Source organism: Papilio xuthus, unplaced genomic scaffold (assembly GCF_000836235.2).
Source record: "Papilio xuthus unplaced genomic scaffold, Pxut_1.1 DF826923.1, whole genome shotgun sequence".
Lineage (NCBI taxonomy): Eukaryota > Metazoa > Arthropoda > Insecta > Lepidoptera > Papilionidae > Papilio > Papilio xuthus.
In genome coordinates this window covers 4243524-4263596 of record NW_013531726.1, presented here as the reverse complement: position 1 = coordinate 4263596, position 20073 = coordinate 4243524, and the positions used below count along the sequence as shown (strand labels likewise).

General features: G+C 31.6%; 1 protein-coding gene and 1 long non-coding RNA gene across 6 annotated transcripts; both read left to right on the top strand.

Moving 5' to 3' along the window:
* The first annotated feature begins 13727 nt into the window (after positions 1–13727).
* Positions 13728–15999, top strand: LOC106122412 (uncharacterized). Of its 5 annotated transcripts, none has more exons than XR_001228098.1 (4): positions 13728–13782; positions 14105–14315; positions 15129–15250; positions 15936–15999. It is a non-coding gene; the product is annotated as an uncharacterized LOC106122412 (long non-coding RNA). The 5 variants fall into 5 exon arrangements; XR_001228095.1 differs by having other exon boundaries at positions 13730–13820; XR_001228097.1 differs by lacking the exon at positions 13728–13782 and adding an exon at positions 13892–14029.
* A 2172-nt stretch (positions 16000–18171) lies between these two features.
* LOC106122441 (uncharacterized) lies at positions 18172–19849 on the top strand. The gene is made up of 4 exons (XM_013318392.1): positions 18172–18235; positions 18760–18834; positions 19143–19290; positions 19488–19849. Exons 1-4 carry the CDS (start codon positions 18173–18175, stop codon positions 19664–19666), a joined length of 465 nt encoding a protein of 154 aa, XP_013173846.1. The 5' UTR covers position 18172; the 3' UTR covers positions 19667–19849.
* Positions 19850–20073: the final 224 nt, after the last annotated feature.

The following is a 20073-nucleotide window of genomic DNA, read 5'->3' as shown; positions in this document are numbered from 1 at the left end:
TTTTCCTAAAAATTACACCACGGTTTTATAATAATAAAATGGTTCTTTTTTAAATACGCAGCGTACCATCTTAAATATGCAAATTAGGATTCTCGAATTTAATGTCTTTTTGACTCGTAAAGGTCCTTAAAAAATGTTCTTTTTTTTTGAAAATGGATATATTATTCAAGTAACTCCTTCGGGACTATAACGAAGTTTAAGACGAGTCGAAAGATTCAAAGGAAATCTTAAAATAAATCGTGGTATTCTGGAAACGTATAAAATTTCTCGGGGCTATGATTTTCAATTCATTTCGGACTTGTTAAAAGTCCGTTGTTCTAAGTTTGCACAGTGATTAATTACAACTTTTTCAACAAGGCTCCCTTGTAAAGTTCAATTGGCTATTCTAAACAGATCTTGGCATTTACGCGAACAATGGTACAGTCATAGTGACTTTTTCTATTGTTGATGTTCTCGACCGCGAAGACCAATGATTTAAAAATTAAACGCTGGAATCACCTTTCTTTTGTGCTGTATTTTACTACTTTTTTATATCATAAGGTGGCAAACGAGCGAGCGGCCACCTGAAATCGCTGAAATAGCGAATTGACCGTTGCCCATAGACATACGCAATTGCATATGCGTTGCCTACCTTTAATCGACGGAGGAGAGGATGCACAGAAAGAAAATATTTTTTTCCTTCCCATGCATCCTCTCATCCGTAAAGTCTACTTCCACTACCCATTATTTCCTTATAAGAATAAGGGTAGGAAGGGAAAGGGGACTAAATTAAGCCTCCGGGAGGCACACTCATCAGACGAAATGCGGAATTGCTTCCACTTCACGCCTGTCTTCTGTGTGGTCGTGGTATTTTACCGGGCGAGCCGGGCCAATTCGTGCGAAGATGTTAAAGCGGGCTATACCACTGTTAAACTAATGTTTACTACTGGTACTACCAACTGTAAACAATTATATTTAGCTCCAAAAAAACTAATTTGTTTTATAAAGTTCATGACAATATATTGCATTTAGATAGGTAGTATCAAAACAAAAATTTTAATATGCATAAGTCATTTATAATTTTTTAATTTAAGTAATTACTAAAGTACGGAAAAAGGCAAATAAATCAATCCATAGAACATTGTTATTATAGTCTCAAAAATAATAACGAGAGGGAAATAAGGAGATACTTTATTATTTTCGTAGTGCATTTGTATTGGAGTATGCAAATTACTTCTATCGTATATCTTGGCTCGGAGTCGATATCGCAATATTTCGAACAATAAGCAGATGCATCCGATTGAAATTGGATTCCCCGATGCCATCGCCCGACGTCGCATCGCTCTTGTTGTTTTCAAATCAGAAATCACCGCAAATGGAATTAAAGTTTCTACAATTCAAAATGATTTTATCTCAACGAAGACTATAATTTATTTTAGTTCAGAAAATGAAATTTTAATATTCATCATCATCATCATCATCAGCCCACAGTACGTCCCCACCGAGGGGCTCGGAGCCTACCCAAAGTTAGGGGTGACATTTTAATATTAGTAGTATTTAATTAATACTCTTATTTTCATAATTTTAACTTGACACCCATTGGTCGAAGTTTGACCGTAATTCATAATAAAAGATTTATTTTTCATTAGAAGTAACTTTTCGTATTTAGCCACGTCAACTTTGAATGTGTCAAATATCACGTTCATCCGTTGGCGCAATTTGCGTAAAAAAGGATATAAAGTTTTTAAAAATTGATGTTAAATCAACATAAATAGTTTACTGCCATGTACACAGTTACACTTCGATATTATCCGTGTACCTTTAACCAATACCCAACGCGTATTACCCAACTTTTATAAACGAGAACTTTGAACCTAAACTACACAGAATTTGAACGATAGAGATTGGACACTCCCAAGAGAATTGAACTAATGTTAGCTGCTTTAGTTAGCTAATCTGTATTACCAATCTAGTCTTTATGTAACTGAGCTTGCTATGAATAATATAGTGCCGTATCGATAATTAATTCGAACTACGCCTTTCATACGCCATACACGAACCACAGTTTGCAGTACTTGGTAGTAGTGTTGTATTCCGTGTACGGCTGCTCCTGCTACTCTTTAGTTTAACATCGTCATCATCAGCTAACTATAGGTCAACACTGAGGAACTTGGAGTTTACTCAAGATAAGGGTAAGACCATAGTCAACCAGGCTGGACCAGTATGGGTTGGTTGACTTCACATATCTTTGAATTTTCTCGCCGATACGTGCAGGTTGCATCACGATGTTTTCCATGTAAGAACGTCGGTCAAAGTACATAATATGTAATTCGAAAAACACATTGGTATATGATGGGAATCGAACCTGGCACATCTAGAATATGGTTCATTCCGCCCAAGCTGATCAACTGCGCCGCTCTGTTTACATAAAAACTGTCAGAATGGTTGTAACTTTGTTGCAACTCAACTCAAAATGATTTGCTCTTTTGCCTCCTATTTCTATTGCAATGAAGGTTGATATATTTATTACATTTATATCAAATACAACAAAGGTATAAGATCTGAAACCACTGAACCAATTTGGAATCTTTCACTTTTGGAAAATTATACTATTGTCAGGTGACATAACTTATAATTATTAGTAGTTTTTTTTGTAATCCCGTTCGTACCAAGTCGCAGACAACTGCCAGTTGTGTTGTGAAATAAGAAAGCAAACATTCGTTGTGTGTTAACGTGCGCTAGTACGTAATCTCGTATCTCGCTTAGCGTTTTACAATCTTGCACGAATATGTAAAGCCGCGAAGCGCTATAAAGCTTTTATGCTTCAGATTATCTTACAAATGCGCAGAATAACATGTTATATGAGGTTCATGAATGGAAACGAAAGATTTGCATATTAGTCTTTTTGTTTTATAACCTTCACGCCATTTTGATGCGAAACCATAAATAAAATTGTTTTATTATACGAAGATTCGTTACATTATTATTATTTTTTTATATTTGAAATTGAAAAGAACGTTAAATATTGTTTACTTTTAACTTTAGTTATGTGACACGTGCAAAGTTACTTTGTCGACAGTTCATTAGCATGCTTTTAAAAGATTCGCTGTTGCGACAACTTCACTTTAACTTCAAGTTTCCTTTGTACCTGGCTTTAAAGAAGTGCTTTGAAGGACGTTAAAACGTCTTACTTTATGCAATTTACGAAAGCCTTTTCAAACACCTTACGACGCCCGGTGCCATATACTTTAAACTCAAAAATCTTCGCTGAAACTAGATTTAAATTAGTTTTGTATTGTGGACAACATATAAGCTCGAAATAATTCCGAAAAACATATTCTTATCTTTGTTTCTTTTTAACCGACTTCAAAAATGAGGATGTTCTCAATTCGTCTGTATGTTTTTTTTTGTTCGTTGATAACTCATCCCCTAGTCCAACTGTCCGATTTTCATAATTATTTTTTTATTCAAAAAGTGTTGCGTGTAATTTGGAGAAACATTAAAAACTATCGAGTAATTTTTGTGTTATTCTCAATAAACCGTGCCAGAAGTTCGGAGAAAAGTGGGACAATTTTGCTAAGATAATGTTGAATTGTTTTTGTACAGGTTTTTCGCCAATGCAAAGTCACTCTAATTCTTGTGTCTGGCTGACTCACTATCTATTAGTTGAAGACAATAGTGTCGACTCTATTCATTTTAAGTCTACAAAATTTCGAAACTGACTCGTTCTTTTAATTACGATAATAAAATTGTTTATATTCATATCTGTCAGCGTTGTATTAAAAACTTTAAGAGCGGTTCGTATTATAATATTAATTGTCCAGTATTATTTTTCCCCACAATAGCGTAAGTGCTATAGTAAGTTTTTCAGCCGAGACAGCGGAAATGAACAGAGCGGACTAAACTCTGTGAGGAATTACTGTTTTAAATCAGATTAAAATGAAATTTGCCACTTAAAGCACTTTAAAACTTTAGAAACGTTTATTCTTGCGAAACTTAAAAGCTTTTAAAACAATTACGGAGTTATTCGAAATGCTATATTAAAACTTAGAAATACAAGGTTGCTATTTTATAATAAAAAATGCAAACTAACAAACTAAAAGTAAAAATTTAATTTCATTTTTCAATATTCGTTTCTGACAAATTATCCCGAATTTTTAGATTTTCAGTGCACAGCTGTATTTGTTGAAAGGCAAAGTTTTATTTAAGTTTTATTATTTAAGTTGAGAATAATTTAAATATAACTTTTATTTGTCTAAATAAATTTCTATCTATTTTTGACTTTTTTACGTTGATGTCAATTTAAATGGAATGATGGAACTCAAAGAAAATATTCTTTGCTTCTTTACACATAAATTAAAGTAACTTTCCGTTCATTTTACTGTTGTTTTCATTTCAAAGTTAATCAAAACATTTAATTAAGGAGCATAAATTGATATTTACTTGCTCAATACGCTCTCAAACAATAAATCTTAAGGTGGCAACAACCGTTGGTTTCAAATTGCCGAATGAATATTTAATATCCCATTCTGTTTGAATATTTCGGTCGTTTCAAGCAATTTAGATCAACATAAAGATATTGTTTTTTTTTATTCAACAGGGTGATTTGAAATCATGAGATAAATATTTGTGAGATATATTTTTCCACGAGATTTTTATTGTCATTTTTGTTATATACATTTGAAAGAGCGTCGATGGCTCAGGGGTCAAACAATTGACTTGCAATCTGCAGATCCTGGATTCGAATCCCGCTATGTACCAATGTGTTATTCGATTTCCGATTTACATATGTACATTTATCCTCAGATGCGTTGCCGGCCTTTGAGGTGGTGATAAGCTCGCTTCTTGAAGTACCCTAAGTCGTAGCGGTTTGGAAATACCGCCGAGGACAGACCATTCCACAACGCTGGTGTGCGAGGCAGGAAGTTTCGCGCAAACCGCACGGTTGTGGATAGCCAGCCATCGAGATGGTGTGGATGGAACCTGGCGGTCTGTCGTATCGTCCGATGACGGAACTCGAATAATTAACTAAAGTATATTATTAAAAGGAGTCCTTTTAGGCAAGGTTCCGAAGATACTGGCAACGTTACCCCTTTGAATAGCTATACTAATTCTTTTTCCGAGGTTGCTGCCAGTTCTTCGGTACCCTGTGATGTCAACTTTTTGAAATGTATACAAATTCTTATCATACCTCTACAAAGAATTGCATTAACATTTGGCGCTAAGAAAGTATTAATACAACCATATAACATAGTATTTAATAGAAAAGACGCATCGAGATGATATTATAAAAGTCAAAACATGTGTTAGCAACTTTCATGTTAAAAAAAGACGAAAAAAATAAGCTCACTATTTATATTCACGTGCAATTACAAAATTAAAACACGCGAAAGAAGCTAAAACAAAACAAAAATCATACGGTTTTTAAGATTTTTTTTCTCTTAAAAAGCGTCGAGTCACAAAAGGCTATTCAAATAGTTTTTTCTGGAACGAAAAGCCCACGCTAACGTTGCAGTCAGCTCGGAAGCTCGAGACGAACAAAGAATTTTTCGTATTTTAAAACGAAAGACTCTACTTTGTTTACTTTTTACTCTTAAATCTAGAAATTTGAGGTCACATTTATTGACATTACAATTTATTTCAAAAATAGTTTTTGTCCAAAACTTCGTCTGCGCGGATTCAAAAAATCTAAGTACCTAAAACCTAGACAGTAATCTATCTCTGAGCCAAACTTCATCTAGATCTGTTCAGCCGTTCTGAAGTTACGCGGTCCAAAAAACTTCTATCGCAAATAAAATCTCATCCATGCAAACTTTTCCATTTATATTAAAAGTTACATCTCATAAACTAACCTAACTAAATATGATCTAGGAAAGTAAAAAGAAGAAGCGGAAATATTTCTATTTCTGTTACTAGCTGTCGCCCGCGACTCCGTCCGTTTGGGATTAAAAATAGATGTTGGCCGATTCTCAGACCTACTCGATATGCTCACAAAATTTCATGAGAATCGGTCAAGCCGTTTCGGAGGAGTATGGGAACGAAAATTGTGACACAAGAATTTTATATATAAGATATTTTGAGACCAGAAACAGAGCCATAGTGTCAAGAATAACATAACCTTAATAGCTGATGTTTCATCAATACTGTTTAGTAATCCATAGTCTCAATAACAAACTTAGTCATAAATTGTAACGTAGGTATGCGCTTTCTGAAATTCGTAATGCTGTTTAAAATTTATCATCAAAGTTACTTCGAAACAAGTCGACTGCAAATATTTATTACCCTACCAACATTGAAAGTATTTATGGTTTCAGATAACAAATTACATTTGTATTCGCAGCAATTTAAGGAGGTTTTATAATTTGTTTAGTTCTAAATTAGCTCTAACAGGTCTAATTAGAATATAATACGTCACTAAAAATTATTGTAAGAATATCTTACTCCTTATTAATATAAATATCTGGACGGATGGATGAATGTTTGTTATTCAAATTTAGCATAGATATAGAACACAGTCTGAAGTAACTCATAAGATATTTTTCATTGTTTTTTTTATATTTATTTCTGGGCAAATGAAGGCGAAGGCAAAAGCTAGTATCTAAGTAATAAAGACTGAAATTACTAAGGAATAAAAATACGAAGTCTCCGAGTACAATAGTAATCAGAGCCATGTCGGGTAACCGCATTTGATATTCAATTGTTTTAGGAAGTGCTGCGGTCGCGTTACGACCTCCCCGCGCTTATTAAAGCGCTCGCATGCACGTCTGTTGGAATAATAAAGTCCACATCTGTGCTTTATAGGCTCGGGACAAATTTTACTTTCTTTGTAAGGAACATAACGGAACATGTTGAGTGGAAAAGTCAATTATTCGTTGGAATTGTTCCATCTTTATTACGCCCTTTATAAGAGGTTAGCTGTCGCTCGCGACTCCGTCCGCGCGAAGTTAGAAGATAATTAGTAGCTTATATGTTCTTCCAGACTATATTCGACATCAACACCAAATCAGAGATATGTACCTTCTAACAAACATCCGTCCGTCTATGCAAACATTCGCATTTATAATATTTGTAAGATGTACATATGTAGATGTGAACTTCCGATTAATTTGAATTTAAAATATCTTTATCTCATTTATCTTTATAAATATTGAACTATTACTGAGGGCAGTTATAAATTATGTTTAACAATTTAGCGACAGAATGTTGTTGCGAAATTGGTATTTTATGTTTCTTAGAACAAATGGACTGTTGGCGTAGCATTCGTAAACTTGTACTTTCACAACAAGGACCTCCATTGGGAATACCGTACCTATAATACTTGTCTCACAACGACCTACAAACTTCAGCTACGCGTGGACCCAAATTAAGCCCACAATTGTAAACAAAAAAAAATTGAAGCATTAGTAACAATGATTAAAAAGAAAAAGCACGTTATTATTTTCATTCAATAACTACACAATGAACAAATTAAAGACAAGTGAGTATCGAAAATTATTTTTCGATCCCTCGGCCTCTGAAAAGATCTCATTATTTTTATTTAAAATTTTTACATCGTTCTTCACTTCTTTATACATCTTTATTGTGGAAGCTTTCATAATAACCTTAAAAGAAATTGAAATCATAGACAAGAATAAAAACTCTTCGATCAAACATTTTACAGACAATGGCTCTAATTAGTGAAAAATAACATCCTTTTTTTTAAATGAATGCTCGCATCATTTCACATAGAATTGATCTTCCTAATTGGAATGTGTACGTATTTGATTCCCGTTAAAATAGTACAATTTTTTCATGACAATATTTCACTTGTACCAATTTTTCATTCTTACTTTTACCTAAATAAAACATTTTTTCTTAATATTAGTATGCGACGTTTATAATTTACGTTATGTTTTCGTTTCATTAAATGTCTCAAACGATCTTTTGAATGTTGAACATGAAATAATATTGTCTTTAATGATGTTTGTCTTTCTCACAACGCCCTTTATTCTTCAAGTGATCACGAAGCGTGCCACATTTGAATTATGGTATATACAATTAGTTTAATTACTTGGTCAAAACAATGTTAGGTAGAAGAAATAGAAAACATTTCTTAGAAGGATTGCGAGTGGATTATTCCAGTTGCAAATTTCTATTAAAATTTAAAGTAAAATTTATTTCTAAGAATTTAAGAATTATAAACTTATTTGCAAGCTTCAGTGTGTTTTATATTAATTTACCTTAATATATTAATTAATATTTTTCTAATCCACAGTTATGATAAATTGCTATTTTATTTTGTCAGATTACTTTCAATGGCTGAAAAATAATTTTATTGTTGATTTTAAATTTCTTTGGAATTAATAAGAACTCCGAGGTATTGCTTTTTAGTAATTGAGTATTTTATTTTGTATGAAGACAATTATAATTCATGAAAATGGTTGTACGAAAATGTTTTAACACCTTTTCACCTTGTTTATCGTTTTTCAAACTTTTAAAGTCTGCTGGTTGCCTTTGACTTTTGAAAATGAATAAACATTTGAATATTTCATCTTTTTCAAGAATTCAAAGACCTCAGCCCAAGTTACAAACTTTCCCGCATCGTTAATTAGATTTCAAAAGCCGTACATTAATTGGATATTTCAATTTCACTTCGAAATTTCTCAAACTAAGAGAATTCAATTCGAGTTTCAGACATCAATCAACAATTTATCAAAACATTTGGCCTTTTATATAAAGTCAATTTGAATTGAGGTTAAGTCAATACCGACTTAGATGTAATTTAATTTGCAACACAGCCTTTTGTTATTTAAATTACTCTCTTGAAAGAATGTTAATTATATTTATTCTAAGAGCCTGGTTCAAAATGTCCAAGTGCTGGATATCTAATAAATAAATTAACTAACACATAACCTCCTGTCATAATAGTTGGCGTTTTAAAGCGTATTTGGAGATTGTGAAATGCCAGACATTTTATTTAACAAATAAGTTCCTAGTAGTTTATTCAGAAATTACTTGGACATCGTGAAAAAGACCGTTATTTTTATAGCTCTTTGATCACAACACCATAGAGCACTAAATCATATTAATCGGGTAACTACCATAATAAAAATAAAACTTCTTATCTCCCTAACCTAACCTTTGAGTAAATCCAAGATTATTAAAGATTATTTATTGATTTTCCATAGATAAAAATTGCTATACTGATAACGGAACTATACTTTACAATGGTGTAAAGAAACATCTAACGACTTGTGGTCAAACGAACTCATTTTATTTTTCTTTTTTTATTTATGTTAACAGGCCTGATATTTCTATAGTTAAAGTTTTTACTTTAGTTTTTACTATTTTTTTTAATTCTTTAAAACGGTTATAATCAAAGAAGTTTACATAAAAAATTTAATTTCCTTTCATTTAAAAACAGAATCTAATATTTTTTTTACGTTTGGAACGTACCGAGTGAAATTGATATTTTACAAGCGTCCTTCACATGCAGATACATTTGAGTACAGTTTTTATTGCACTATTAGTGTTTTGATTCGAAGAATGTTTTTAGTAAGAAGTCGTAATTTATCGAAGATAAAGCCAGACGTCGTCTTATAACGTAATACTCGAAAATAACTGAAGTACAGTAAATACAAGACAATGTAGAAATTAACGTCGATATATTTCTAAAGTGGAATTTGCAACATCCTTTGCTAAAAAGTCGGCGCGGCGCACATTGGGCAATATTTCGACTTTCATAGACATTTTCACTAATTTTTTTGAGTGTCTCTTTTTTGCTTGAATGTACTCTGTGGGACTAAATACATGCTAATTACTATCGCTATGCACCGCAATCGTGCCCCTACTTCCTCCTAGATGGAACAAACTCACCATTTTGTTAAAATACGCGAGAAGCTCATTTTATGACCTTTGACCTTGAACATCGTTAAATCACGCCAATGCATATGTTATGTAGATAAAAACATACAGTCGCCTCGCCTATTCGTATTTAAAAAAACTGAGATAGCATTATAGTTTGGCATGGATGTTACAGCAGTGAAACCTTACTGTAATTAATTATATATCAGCATGGAACAGATGCTATCCTTTAGCCTCATTATTAGCAAATTCCATTGTTTGGTTAATATCGTAATTACGTCGTGTAATTAATATAAGCATAATTAAATATCATAGTGGCAGAATAATATTTATTATAAAATTTTCACGTCACAATGACAACCATACTCTCCCGAAATGGCTTGACCGATTTTTATAAAAATTTTATATGCATATTCAGTAGGTCTGAGACTATGCTATCTGTTTTTTAATCCCGCGCAGACGGAGTCACGGGCGATAGTTAGTATTTAGAGAATACTTAATAAAAAAAATACTGAGTTATCCGAATCCAACACTGAATTCGTTGTCTTCGGCGAAAGAAATATTCAAATAGTTTGGTCTAAAGAGGTGCGTTTGCATGAGATTATAATAATCATAAAATTAATATATTGGGTTTTTTTACAAATGGATTATATTCCGAGAAATTGTTTATTTGACATAAAACTGGATTCAATATCAATATTGCTTTTGTATGATTCATAACGTACTTTTAATAGATATCTTAATATGATTGCTTTGTATGACTAATTTTATACAGATTACGATATTTTCATATCATCTACAACACAATACTATCTACTATAAATATTAAATAGATATTAATAAAGCTTTAGTATCTGTATGTAATATCAAGAAAAACAATAATATTTCGTACATATATTGTAGGCTACATTTAAATTCAGCATTCATTTAAATTAAATTGTCGTTGAACACCTCGGTGTTACCGCTGCTCGTTTGTCCCATTCTGTTATAAAAAAAAAAAAAAAAAGCGCTGACAAAGTCTCAAGCGACTGCTAGTCTATACAAACAGATTAATGTGGCAAGAATTTGCGATAAACTTAATAAATTAAGGCTAGTAATGTGAAAATGTAATCTTATTAATCCCTCAACTAACCTAACTAATGCTCAAAATAGTAAGGAGCAAAAAGCGTATAGGAAAGAGAGAAACCCCCTTTCCATTCTTCACCTACTCTGTCCATTTAAGGTATCCATTGCATATATTTAGACATGTCGACAACTTGTTGATGGTCACTTGCTCATTTGTCATCTTGTACTATAAAAAAATCTACCAATCAGTGAGTATTATTTCTTTGGCCATTATAGACTGATTTATTTGACGTTTTCATTGTCCGATACAAAAATGTAATTTGGGTTTTATTATTAAAATTTAATTGAGTTTCTCGTTAACGAAATTCTAATAACTTGATAAATGTATTATTTGGTTTAAGAATAATAAACAATAAACTACACAGTTCCGTGTTGTTACGATGAGATATAAAATTTAATATATAATGTACGTAAACCTGCGCCATGTGATGACGTTATAATGAAGAAAATATAGATGGAATCAGTAAAAATATTTTTTTTTAAACTTCGTTTGTCACTTCGTGATACGAAACACGTTAGTACTGACCGCATTTCTATAGAGAGGGGCACCGTCAAATTCCATTTAGCGAGTCTTGATAAGAAACACAATCTTTAGAAAGATTAAACAACCTCATTGAAGGAAAGTTTCCCGTCCGTATTGTCAACAGATATGAAGTTTGTACGAAGCGAGCGCTAGTTAGGACCGCTGCATTGATATTTGAGTTTCCGAACACAAATATCAGATTGCCTCACAAAGACCCGTATATCAAGTCCGATAACATCCAATTCTTACCAAATTGTATGAGATATTTATCCGTAAAGTTTGTGAATACCCATAGGAAATATTGAGAAAATATGAATTAAGTCTCAACTTTTTTAAGGCGAAGTAACTTTCACGTATTTGATAACTACTAAGTTATAAAGCCACACTATTTTGAGGTTTTTACGTATTTTAAATCAAGGATACATTAGAAAATTTGAAATCGTAAAAGTCTTAATCAACAAGTTCTATACGAAAACAAAAATAAATTTTAACATACGTCATCTATAACATGATTATTATGTTATTAAATATAACAAAACATTTTAAACTCTAAAAGTCATTTTAAATGTAATCCAGTCGTACTGTGTAAAACTCTGGAGAAGAACATGAATGAATTGACACCTTACTTTTAAAATGGTTCATCCTTTTATGCCACATATCATCATCAGCTCACTAAACGTCCCCTTCGAGGGGCTCGGAGCCTACCCTAAGTTAAGGATGATTAGGCCATAGTCAACCACGCTGGCCAAGTGCGGGTTGGTTGACTTCACACATATCTTTGAATTACTTTTCAGATATGTGCAGGTTGCATCACGATGTTTTCCTTCACCGTAAGAACATCTTATAAATGTACATATGTTAATCGGCAATCGAAACACACATTGGTAGATGGCGGGATTCGAACCCAGGACCTGCAGATTGCAAGTCAAGTGCTTGACTACTGAGCCACCGACGCTCCTGATATATCAATCGATGATATCAATAAATTAGGCAAAAATAAATACGTTCCACAACAATCATTAGGTAGCTATGATATTCTCGGTAGAGCTAAAACTATACGTGATAATAAATAAAGCGTTTCGATGAAAGTTAAGTGAATCGGGAATAATTTTCTTAATAAAACTTTATCTTTCAACGAGCTTTTGTGCAAACTCTGGGCTGGCATCAAAGTTTAATATTACTTATAGTACGGTCCCTCATTTAGTCGCCGGTTTGTTTAAGTTGCGACTTTACTGTCCAACTTAACTAAGACAAACAGCAAACTGTTACACTTGAAGTTCTGACTGCTTGAGCTATCGCTAAGGGTTCTGTTTTAATTATAGATGAAGGCGACAACGACAAACTGTTGCAAGAATTTGTATTAATTAGCTTTCTCACGTAAAGGCTAATATTATATTATTTACTGAGGACAGAAATGTTTTGTTTGTAGACGAATGAAATAATATCCTGAAATAAAATCCTATATATTTTTTATTCCTCTATGTTAGCAGATTGTTGGCATAGTTTAAATACTGTTTTAAATTTAATTTTTAGTCTCACAAAAAGTGGAAGTGATTTTGCCACGGTTTTGTGGTCACAAGATTTACTTTATCTTATATTTCAAGACTGGTTGGTAATACGTCAAAACTCTAGGGACGTTATAAAGATAAATATGGTGTGCTTACTTGTGGACTTCAATCAATTGTCAATTCAAATAGAGCCCGCTGCATAAATTGAAAACAGTAGCACGGCTGCCAAAATGTCGAATTAAAGGTTAAACATATTTATAAAATTATATACATATTGACATTAAAAATTCCAACTCTATTCGCGACTATATTTCATTGTTGACACTTCCTATTACCGCGTGATACTATCTGTTTCTTTTCATAATAAAAAATTCAAAGGTTCTTAGTGGCCAGTATGCCATGTCTTTGGCAGAATGTTAGCCTAATTAAATAACTAAATGATCAACGAGCGCAACTAGCATGTTTCTGGAAATGACAATGTATAAATGAAAACACCTTTTCCACTGACGCTGCTGCACCTGTCTAGGTATTGCTGTGTGTAGTCAAAGGCGCGGGGCGACCGCGCTCAGTGGAAAAGTGATCTAAAAGTAACAGTTACCTTGCAGGATCGAGGTTAATTAAATAACTAAATGATCAACGAGCGCAACTAGCATGTTTCTAGAAATGACAATGTATAAATGAAAACACCTTTTCCACTGACAGTGCTGCACCTGTCTAGGTATTGCTGTGTGTAGTCAAAGGCGCGGGGCGACCGCGCTCAGTGGAAAAGTGATCTAAAAGTAACAGTTACCTTGCAGGATCGAGGTCAGTGCATGACACGCAAACATTCTGTGTTCATTGAAGTTAGTTCATTTTTCTTTCTTGTCGTATTGTAGTGTTTGTTGAAACATCGTCTATTTAATCTTGTAATCAATTGAGATAAAATTATGTTGTTACGTGCATTACTCTTTACTTTTTTAATACATTTTTAATTATGTTCTTTAATAACAATGTTGTAGGTATTTTTGAAAAATTACTGTGATGTTTTCATTTATACGATGTAATTATAAACGTACGGAACGTCATAAAATGTCCACAAATAACGTATTATGTGGGCCAAAATAATACAGTGTTATTTTGTTTACAGTGTGTTGCGATAGGTTCCTGTTTCTATATCAAATAGTGAAATACAACGAATATCGATCCCAGAAGATAATGTTCGCAGTTACGATAACTACAGATAAATAACGCGGTGCGTCCGACTATTTAGCGATACACCGAGGGCCGCCAGTCGTGATTTTGTACTGAATCTTGTACCACAGATTGTAAACACTGAGAAAAATATAAATCAAAATGTGGTAAGTACGTTTTATTGGGTGTTTGACATTATTAATTATGAAATACAGATTATTATTACATTTGCTATATTTAATCATCTAAATATCAATAAATAAAAGCAAAAAATGGGAATTTATCAAAAAAATATTGTTCATTTTTGTTTTTTTTTCTAAATTTAGTAAATTGTAAACAAAAACTATAGTGACATTAATTTGATTATCGTTTTTATAATATTTTAAGAGTTGAACTGGTTTTAGTAAATATTTCTAATATATCAAAGAACGTATTTCAGTAAATTTAATGGTCTCTATTTTTATTATAAGCAAGAAGATTAAACTAACAAAATACTTACTTTGTCATTCAATTACAATACTTTAAGGCATTGAGAATATAAAGAAAAATCGCCATTTTATTATTTAGTATACAAACCAACACATCATATCTTGACTATTGTAGTATTCGTTCTAAAACCGAACCTAGAAAATTATTTGATAAGATAAGATTCTAACGTAAAATGGTTAATTCATTTCGTAAAATAATTTTTTAAATTTCCAAAGTACGTAAATCACAAACTGTTCGATTCATTTTCATTTGTAAAAATAAAAAAAAAACATTTTAAATTATAATACAATTTACGCCATCTGTTGCACAACACGGGTATAAATACAGATTAAAAATGTTTACAGAATATATAATAACTAAAACTATTCGATTTGATAATACATTTATTTATTCATAAAACATTCACAATCAAACGGGAACCAATGTACAATTTTATAAAAAAGGCAGGAATTTTTATTTCTATTGAATAAAAGGTCATTGCATCTTTGCAGTTGCTGCGTTTGTAACCTGCTTTGCAAGATCATTAGTGCAATCGTGTCTGTTCTGTTTGTCGTCGCAGTCGTACTACTAATATTGTGGGGAGTTGGCGTCTTATTTGCATAGCATTAAGATGGTAAGATAATTTATATTTGATCTTATGATTACGACAAAAGAAAATAAGGTCTCTTACACAATAATTAATATTCTTAAGCCACAGTTTTCACACTTGAAACACGTAAAAATATATTACTATCTTATTTTTTCAAGGAGTTTGAAAGTGTTGAAAATATATTTTTATATGTTTTGGTATAAGTTAAAAAAAGTAAAAATATAACTTATAGATGAAGTTTATAATACAAGTTTGATGTCTAATCGAGAGTCTATTTTTGAAATGTAATTTTTTATTGTAAATGGCAACACTGTAAGGAAATTTATCACAACAAAAGGCCCCCGGAGGACTTTTCCCGCCTCACTTTTCTACTCCGGATAGGATATAAATCTATGGTCAAAAAATTGTCTCAACGTTTTAGATCGTAACACAATCCGTAAAGTTCATTGACATTGCAACTCTGGCAAAGATGTTTCAATGACATTGTACAAACCAATTGAGACATATTCCTATAGATGTTTTTTTCTACTTTATAAGCTGTAATTAACTAGTATATTTTATGATGAGCCAGTATCATTTTTAACATATCTTTTTAAATATTATTTAATGTTATATTTAAAGATAATATAATCATTCTTGCCTAATCGTTCCAGAATATTTATTCATTTTTAACGGAAGGAAGTTTAATTTGTTTTTTTTTTATTTGCAGCCCAATAAGTCCTAGGACTTATTGATGAGGGAACGTCGAAAATGCTGTGTACAACAATGCTAAACAAAAAGATTGCAGTAAATCGAAATGTTTATTGCAAAACCAGCAAGTTTAGTTATTAATAAGTACATTTTAAGAAGTTGTATAAGTAGCATATTAAGTATTATATAAACAATCAAATACAGTATGATGAATATTTAATAAAAATTAAAAATGTATTTAAAATACGCGCAAATTAATAGGTCATATACTTTCGGTAAGCAATTTTGTTTTTCTTCATGATACCAAAGACGTATTTGAATTTGTTACTATGCGCATATTACATGTTATAAAAATAAATTAATTTACTGAATAAAACACCCTTTTTACTATCAGCAACCACTTAAGAGATAATTCTCAATAACAAACCATTCTTATATTTATTTTAATACTAGCTCTTGGCCGCAACTCCGCGCGGTATTAAAAAAACATTATTAGTAGCCTATGTGTTCTTACAGACTATATTCTATATTTATGCCAAATTTCATTGAGATCCGTTCAGTCGTTTTGAAGATACCTTCAAACAAACTTTCATCCATCCAAACATTCGTCTTTGTAATATTATAATATTAAATAGTAAGATTTTAATGCTATTCATATTTTCAGTCGTTTGAAAGTGTGTTTACTTTTGTGGGCTTGGATAGAATTGTGTCCGACAATATCCTGACTTCTAAAATCTGTATTCAAATCTTGTACGTTTCGAATGAAGTATGGAAATGATTTTCAGTACTTTCCTTTGCTTCGAATCTATAAATTTTTCATGGAATATGTGACGAAATCGCTTACTAGGAAATGTTACACCGGATGTTGTAATAATTACGTACTGATTAAATTGTAAAGTTATGGTTATCTTAAAAGATAAAGCAATTTACAGTCATAAAACTAATTCTTCGTATTATTTCAACAATAATTATTTATCTATTTATTTCTCAATGCCGTAAAAACAATTAATAGACGGTGAAGTTATAAGTCAAAAAGAAAGTCCGGTAATTACTCTTCTGAGACCTTAATGGATTTGGAGAATTTTAAAATTAAAAGATTTGCATAGACGGCATAATAAATAAATAAAAGATGTCTGAGGAAATAAAATAACTAGCATATTGGAAGAAAGTAATATTTTTTTAACTTCAACCAACATTAATTATTCCAGTAATAACACGTAGAGTTAACACTAACCGACAATTAAGTATCATTATTTGTGAAATAATGAATGGTTGAATTATCATTTATAGGTTAGATCCATGTTCTGATATAATCTTGTTATAAAGTATCAAATATAGTAGAGCGTAGTATAAAATTATTTTCAGTGATTTTATTGTAACCAACAGATATGTTTCATTTGAGTGATTTAAAATCTTCAAAAGTAAAACCTGCTTTTGATATAGAAAATAATATTTTCTCTTTAACTATAAACAAAAAGAATAATGTGAAAATTGAATACGACATTGTTAATGCAGGAAAACCGCTCATTTACTTTTTGAGGTTATTTGGAATGCAGACATTACGATGTCTTAAAGACAATGTGTTGCAAGCTAAATTAATAATGAAATTATATAGTTTGTTGATTATTTTAACAATTACTTTTCTAGCAATATTTGTACGACCAATAAGTTGGGTTGACACTAAAGATGACCCACCATTGTACATTTTAACAAAAGTTTACGTGATTTTACAAGTGATAGAAGTTGTTCATTCAATCTTCATTACATCGATTTGGAATAATGTGACTTATGTTGAGTTGTTTAAAAAGTTAAGCATTGTCGATGGTCATTATGGAATTAATAAAACGTTGATTTTTAAACGACGTTTTACGGCATTTTTTCTCATATTTCTTGTTGCCGTACAATGTATAGTAACTTCTGCGCTTCGAAGATTTCATGTTAACAATATATTAACACAATTCACTATAACCTGTTTGATGTTACAAGGAATATTTTCTACTTTCATACTATTAAATATGTATATACATCTTTTGATTCTTAATATAATCATAATCAAGAAAATTCCCAAGTTACAGTTCAGACATAAATTTATTTTTAAAGATCCTTTACTTAATAAAATATTGAAAGTAAGTATCTTTAGATTATTTTTGAAAAATTCTTTATTATTTATTATTAAACGTAGCCGTTTTATTCCAGAGATTATTTATTAAACATTCAGATGAATTCTTCAAAAGAAACTATTGCTGGTATGAAATAATGGAAATTTATGATAAAATTTCGGACTGCATTTCTTTATTCTCTAAAATATATTCCGATCAGGTACTTAATTACCTACTTTTGTATGTGTGTTGTACCTACAAGATTTTTTATGTCAAAAAGTGATAAACAACGAAACGGTCACTTGACTTCGCCAAAATAGCGAAGCGACCGCTGCTCATAGACATTGCATTTGTTGATGTATTGACTACCTAAATCATCATGATAATATCCTCGTTCTATGCGTCTCCACCTCTGCTCTATCCACCTCCAGTCCCATCATTTCTTTATAAGAAATATATAAGAGAAAGAAGATTAAAATTATGGCTACTGCAAGCGCACTAATAAGGAGAAGCTAGGAATTATTTCCACTTCATGATTTTCTTCTGTTTGGTCGTGGTATTGCACCGAGCCGGTCCACAAGATGTTATTGCCAATCCTGCTATGTACTGTTATGGCAAATATAGGCGGCTCAGAAATTATTTCTTGTACAATGCAAGACAACAACCATCGTCAGTTGCTTAGTTTGACAGCTAAAGGCGTCGTGAAATAGGAATGGCTAAAACATGACTTTTTTCTCTGTTCAGGTACTAATAATGTTTACCACTTGGCTATTATGTGCGATACTAGCGATTTGTAGATCTATATCTCCAACGATAAACGTAAGTTAATAAGCCGAGGGATCAGAACGTGATGATATATGGAACTATGACGCTCAGATTGTCTTTCCGTCAGTCCATCAAACAGATAGATTAAAATAAATCCGTGACCTTATGCCAGCGAATTAAAAAAGCTATAATATAAACGAACTGTCAGAACTTCCTTGTTAACTCAAATTCCGACGATAAATATAATTTTATATTTACTTTGACAAGGTTCCATCTTGTTCTGATTGCATTAAAATATTAATGATTGAATATTTATTAAGAAACAAAAGCAATAACAATTAAAACATTAGATATTTTCACAGTATAGGAATGTTTACAAAAGCGACATTGCAAGATTTCTTTCAATATCCGGACGACCAATCGTGTTGACAGAGTTCAGTGAATATTTCATTCGGGAAAGAAAGAAAACACAGATGCTCATTTTGTATATAATGACATACGAAAATCTTGGTATGTTTATAGACTTCATTTTTATATACTGCAATTGAACTTAGACTTTTGGCACATTTCGTTACAAGAGAGAGAAGAAAGATGATGTATTACGTTAGAGTGAAAGAGACAAATGATGATCTTGGTGTTATTTAGGTATAGAATCTCTACATAGAAACTGTTCCTTTAAATATTACTGAAAATATAGTGTTTTACAGATACTGATTACTTCGTACAAGTGCAAACAATGGCAGATTTGGTGAAAACAAGGAAATTAGAGGTGTCCGCAAATGTTTTTACGGTGGAAATACCAATAATGCTGAGCTTCGCTGGTACCGTTATATCCTACAGTGTGCTGATGATACAATACTTTTATATGCGCATCGTCACCTCGTAGATTGGACACCAAGTACAGTTTCGTTTTGACAGCTATCAACGCTGAAATATTACGAGATATTTAATCTTAGTCTTGAGCACAAATTATAAGTTTTTACGACACAAACCTTCTTTGATGTCCTTAGAACACCTTAACATAGTTTCGTCAAAACTGTACTGGGTTTAAAATACGATAATGGGACATACATGTTATATGGATATGTATATTTTTACGATTAAAGTTCAAGATATTAAATATGTATGTAAAGCACTTTATACGTAATTTTTATTAACACACCAAATTGTAGTATTTAATTATTAATATTTAGAACGATGCATAATTTTTAAAACATATAAAATGTTTCGATACAACGAAATTATTTGTTTTATTCAAACGAAATAACTAAAGCTGATTTGATATCGTTATGA

Excerpts from the sequence above, each read along its gene's own strand:
- LOC106122441 (XM_013318392.1), top strand. The coding sequence starts at position 18,173 with ATGGAAATTTATGATAAAATTTCGGACTGCATTTCTTTATTCTCTAAA. Across the intron at positions 18,835-19,142 it reads CTATATCTCCAACGATAAAC|TATAGGAATGTTTACAAAAG; the intron begins GTAAGTTAATAA and ends ATATTTTCACAG. Across the intron at positions 19,291-19,487 it reads AATGACATACGAAAATCTTG|ATACTGATTACTTCGTACAA; the intron begins GTATGTTTATAG and ends AGTGTTTTACAG.